This window comes from Bubalus kerabau, chromosome 8 (genome assembly GCF_029407905.1).
Source record: "Bubalus kerabau isolate K-KA32 ecotype Philippines breed swamp buffalo chromosome 8, PCC_UOA_SB_1v2, whole genome shotgun sequence".
Taxonomy (NCBI): domain Eukaryota; kingdom Metazoa; phylum Chordata; class Mammalia; order Artiodactyla; family Bovidae; genus Bubalus; species Bubalus kerabau.
In genome coordinates this window covers 89,975,371-89,980,597 of record NC_073631.1, presented here as the reverse complement: position 1 = coordinate 89,980,597, position 5,227 = coordinate 89,975,371, and the positions used below count along the sequence as shown (strand labels likewise).

Sequence of the window (5,227 nt, the reverse complement as noted above, 5' to 3'; positions counted from 1 at the left end):
ACCCATTCGGGGTAACTCACCAGGTAGATGGCACCCTGGGCTGCTGCGGGTGGCCACTCACAAGGGCTTGCAGGCCGCGAGACCCGGGAGCTGGCATCTCTGCGCTGTTCCTCTGCCTCTCGGCGCGGGCTCCCGGCTCCCACATCCTCCCGGTGCAGCGGCTAGTAAACGCCTGGCACTAACTAGCACATCTGGTCGCAAGGCTAAGCTCTGCAAGATCGCAGGCTGGCCAAGGGGAGGGACCAGGATCGTGCGCACCGCTGCTCCCGGAACGCTCCTGGCCGCGGCCCGCCTGAGCGGTGAAAACCCGCGCTGCCGGAGTCGCTGGCCCTGGAGTCTTCCGGGAACACTCCTTACGCTCTGCAACAACTCCCGGGGAGTTTTGGCCCAGACGCCACACCCAGAGGATGCTTGGAAGTGGGGCGTTGCAGGACATAGTCTCCAAGCGTTCTCTCCGAGGCGGAAGCGCGGCTAAGGCCACTCCCGGAGCGCAGGCAGGTCGCTATGCTCATCGCCCCCATTTGCCCCCCTGCACACTCACCCTGGTTGTCGCCCGTGCTTCTTTGGGGAGGCGTACGGACACCAGCAATCAGAAGATTGGAGGAGGAATCAATAACATTGTTCCCCTTCTCTGCCCAACAGTTATTTTAAATGCTCCGAGAGAGCTCTAGTTGAGCGTAGGTACTTAAAGAAAGACTCGTTCCGGGAGGGCGCGCGCGTATATTTGTGTGTGAGGGGGGTGGGGGTGGACTCGGTCCTAGCCGAAGTTTCTTTTGGTGTGACTCTCGCGTATTCCCTGCAACTCCTCCTTAACTTTGTGGATGGAGTGTGTCTCTCCCAAGCTTTTGTCGTGGCATCGCACTTACAAAACCACAAACATAAAACAAGCCTCCGGTAGGCCTTTAATTCTCAGAGGCATTTAGGGAGGCCAGTTACCTGCTGGCGTCTTCCAAAGGGTCCAGAGTCGGTTCGGGCCGCGGAGACTTCGGGATTCCGGGAGCCCTCGGTCCCGGGCCCCAGAGGAAGAGAGAGACTGCGGAGGAGGAAGCGCGGCTCCCACCCAGGTCCAGCACCGGCCCGGAGAAACCAAGCGGGGAAGGCTAGGATTTCGCTGCCGGAGGCTTCCTGGCCGTGGCTTTCTAGAGCCTGGCGTTTGATAAATATAGCCTGGCGTTTGCCCCTGAATTAGAGTCTGTTTCCTTATTTAGCCCTTGCACAATGATTTTAGATGATGTCATTTAGAGCTAAACGAGAAAATTGATCTCAGATTTGCTTGGCCTCTAAAGCCTGGTTAAGCAGATTGAGAATTAAAAAGACAGAGGAAAAAGCAAAGCGGGGGAGGGGGGGCGGACGGAGGAGACCGAAGTGTGCGCCCGAAGAGTGTGTGCGCTGAGGGGAGGGCCCGCCGCGCGGAGGAGAGCGCCCCCGCCTCTTCTGGGCGGGGGAACCTCACTCACCAATGAAAAGTAGTCACTGACTGCCGAGGTGGGGGAAAAAGTTTTCCTGTTGACTGTTGGAAGCGAATTGAGCAATTATCTAGTTTACCTTCTCCTCTTGGAAGTTAACGATTGGCGAGATCTTGGCTGCGTTATTGACACAACACTTTCTATTGATAGAAATAAGTAGTGATTGTCCCCGAGTCGTTGGTGCGCCAAGAACTCTGCGATGGGCTGGCAGGAGTCCATTGGGCTGGGCAGGCAGGTTCGGCTGGTGATGCTGGGGAGGAGGAGGAAGAGGCTGCTGGTGGTGATGGTGCCCGTCCCCCTCTCCGCAGGTCTGTGACAAGCAGGGAACAAGGCAACGACGGCGCAACCCGGCCCCGGCTGACGACGGACGCTGGCGACTCCGACATGGACAGTAGCTGCCACAACGCGACTGCCAAAATGTTAGCGACTGCTCCGACCCGGGGCAACGTGATGAACACCTCCAAACCCTTGGCTTTCTCCATCGAAAGAATCATGGCACGCACCCCCGAGCCCAAAGCCCTGCCCGTCCCCCACTTCCTGCAGGGAGCCGTGCCCAAAGGGGACCCCAAGCACTCGCTGCATCTTAACTCTTCGATCCCCTGCATGATCCCCTTCGTGCCTGTGGCGTACGACACGAACCCCAAGGCGGGGATGACGGGCGCGGAGCCCCGAAAGGCGAGTCTCGAGGCTCCGGGGGCCCCGGCCTCAGCACCCGCGGCGCCCGCGTTCAGCTGCAGCGACCTGCTCAACTGCGCACTGAGTCTCAAGAGTGACCTGGCCCGCGACGCGCTGCCGCTGCAGCAGTACAAGTTGGTAAGGCCGCGGGTGGTCAACCATTCCTCCTTCCACGCCATGGGCGCCCTGTGCTACCTGAACCGAGGTGACGGCCCGTGCCACCCGGCGGCCGGCGTCAACATCCACCCGGTGGCCTCCTACTTCCTCAGTTCCCCTTTGCACCCGCAGCCAAAAACGTATTTAGCCGAAAGGAATAAACTGGTGGTCCCGGCGGTGGAGAAGTACCCCTCGGGAGTAGCTTTCAAAGACTTGTCTCAGGCTCAGCTGCAGCACTACATGAAAGAAAGCGCCCAGCTTCTGTCGGAAAAAATAGCATTCAAAACCTCTGACTTCAGCCGAGGCTCTCCTAACACCAAGCCCAAAGTTTTCACTTGCGAAGTGTGTGGAAAGGCAAGTACTGGGGGGCGGGGGGCGGGGGCGGTGAGTCTTCTTTCCTTCCTTCCTACTGAATTTATTTTGTAATTATTTGTATACACTTGTCAGAATGTTGTCACCTCCTTCGCTTTCCTCTACCCGGGGATGATCTCCAAGGGCTGTTTGGGCTAACCTGTTGTACTTGTGTTTAATTTTAAGGTCTTTAACGCGCACTATAACTTAACCCGTCACATGCCGGTGCACACAGGAGCCAGACCCTTCGTTTGCAAAGTGTGTGGAAAGGGCTTCAGGCAAGCCAGCACCCTGTGCAGACACAAGATCATTCACACCCAGGTGTGTTCGACTGTGTCAGTTTCACCTGGTTTGTTTCCGAACGGTTTTGTTTTTGTCTTAATGGCCGATAAACTTTTAACTCCCTACAGTTAAGGTTTGTTTGAAATGTGCCGGCTGGACGAAGGGGAAATGCCGGTATTGTTTACCTTTGTTCTGCTTAAAAGCATGAGGGAGAGCATGACAGTGTTTTGAGTTTTTCAGACTCCACTCAATAACAAAGTAGCTTCACTTCTCTGCTTGTTCCTTCTTTCCGCTTAGGAAAAACCCCATAAATGTAACCAGTGTGGCAAAGCGTTTAATAGAAGTTCTACTTTAAACACGCATACCCGAATACACGCAGGCTACAAACCGTTTGTGTGTGAATTCTGTGGCAAAGGATTTCATCAAAAAGGTATGGAACCCAGAAGGCGTTGTCTTTCGCGTAAGTCTTACCGAAAGCCCTCAGTTCTGGGGGCTGTTTTAGAAGATGTGTTTTAAGTGCACCCAGTTACCAGCTCCTGCGTTGCCTTTCCAACCTCCTATCTGTAAGTGGGATTAGACAAAGGCATGGCTCGTACACAGAGGGGATATTTCTTTTTAACCTCTTGTTCTCGTTTTATAGAAATGAATTAATAACTATTGTATTGAAATGTGGCGGGAACGACCTCATTGTCGATATTTAAAAATAACTTCGGGGAGCCGAGTGCAGGTGGGCATCTAAGTCCTGCCCGGGGCTGTCGGATCTGTGGCCCCTCTTCTCCCGCCTCCTGGTCCTTCCATCGTCTGCCTCTCCCTTTTCAAGCTCTCTTTTCAGGTCCACGTCCCTGTCGTTTGTCTGTTGCAGGGAATTACAAAAACCACAAGCTGACCCACAGCGGGGAGAAGCAATTCAAGTGCAATATTTGCAACAAGGCTTTCCACCAGGTTTACAACCTCACGTTCCACATGCACACCCACAACGACAAGAAGCCCTTCACCTGCCCCACGTGCGGCAAGGGCTTCTGCCGGAACTTTGACCTCAAGAAGCACGTCCGGAAGCTACACGACAGCGGCCTCGGGCTGCCGCGCCCGTCGGCTGGGGAGCCAGGTGCGGACCCGTCGCCACCTCTCCAGCCGCCGCCGCGGCCCGCGACGCTCCCGCCTCTGCCGCCGCCGCTGCCGCCCCCGGGGCCCCTGCAGCCTGGGCTCCATCCGGGCCACCAGTGATCAAGGCCAAAGTCTCTTCCCCGCCCCAGCCGGGGTCCTCACTCCCGAAGCAGCTGGCGGAATAGAGCTGGACCTCTCTACCCAAACTCGTCTGTAGAACCCAGGGCATGTTGGGCCCCACGCGTTAGCGCCAACCAGAAGCCTCTGAATTCCCCGGTCTTTTCGCCTCTTGCATGCACCTGCTACATGGTTTCGTGTATTATATGCTATATAGGCACTAACAATTATGAGAAAACTTGGGGGTTTGTTTGTGTTCTGATTTTTTTTTTTAATTTGGAAAGACTTTCATCTCGGGTGGAGAGATGTTGTTTCTTTTGTTTTTTAAAACAAATTTTCTGCTGTATTTATTGAGATATGTATTATCCTACGCGGGCTTGCTGCAACCGTTTTAATTTTATTATTGTATATATTCCCATTGTGTTGATTCTGCAATCTCGAGATGCCTGCCGATTGTTTATTACCATTTTCTTTCCCTGAGGTCAAAAACAAACTCTGTGTGTATGTTATATATACACGCATAGATGTGTGTGTGTCTGTTAAGACACATGCCACATTCATAAGCGCACATGCACATATGCACACATACACGTTAGATAAGGGTGGTTCATAATGGATGAATTTGAAGTTGAAATTTTGGTTTTGATTCTTGCACGTGAAAACTGCTTCATTGACTGTTGGAAATAAATCCTTGGAACATGCTTATTTAATCAACAACCTTCAGGGTTCTGTTGCTGTTTTTCAGCTAGAGATCACTGATTCTGACCCCCTCAGCCTTCTCCTTTTTTAAAATGTTCAACCATGGATTAGTACTGCCCAATGTTCTAAACAATTCACCAAGAGCAAATAATAGTCTCTCCAAATAACAGCAAATTGTTACAACTTTGGTAAAGTAAGGAAATTTGATTCAGTTCAAAGACAGAAGATGTGGGCTTTCTAACAGAAGCATATCTTTGTCCTTGACCATCACATGTGTTTGTGGTGCAAAGTTAAGTGGGAACAACATATCTAGAAGGTGCATGCAATACGCACCTTCACACAGGATTACAAGGATGCCTTGTAAATGGGGGATCTCT

General features: G+C 52.9%; 1 protein-coding gene across 2 annotated transcripts; it reads left to right on the top strand.

Moving 5' to 3' along the window:
- Positions 1-1,850: 1,850 nt before the first annotated feature.
- Positions 1,851-4,857, top strand: FEZF1 (FEZ family zinc finger 1). Of its 2 annotated transcripts, XM_055589509.1 has the most exons (5): positions 1,851-2,279; positions 2,430-2,651; positions 2,835-2,969; positions 3,228-3,360; positions 3,793-4,857. In XM_055589509.1, the coding sequence occupies exons 1-5, from the start codon at positions 1,851-1,853 to the stop codon at positions 4,152-4,154; spliced, it is 1,281 nt and encodes a 426-aa protein (XP_055445484.1). In that variant the 3' UTR covers positions 4,155-4,857. The 2 variants fall into 2 exon arrangements, with proteins under 2 accessions (XP_055445484.1, XP_055445483.1); XM_055589508.1 differs by having other exon boundaries at positions 1,851-2,651.
- Positions 4,858-5,227: the final 370 nt, after the last annotated feature.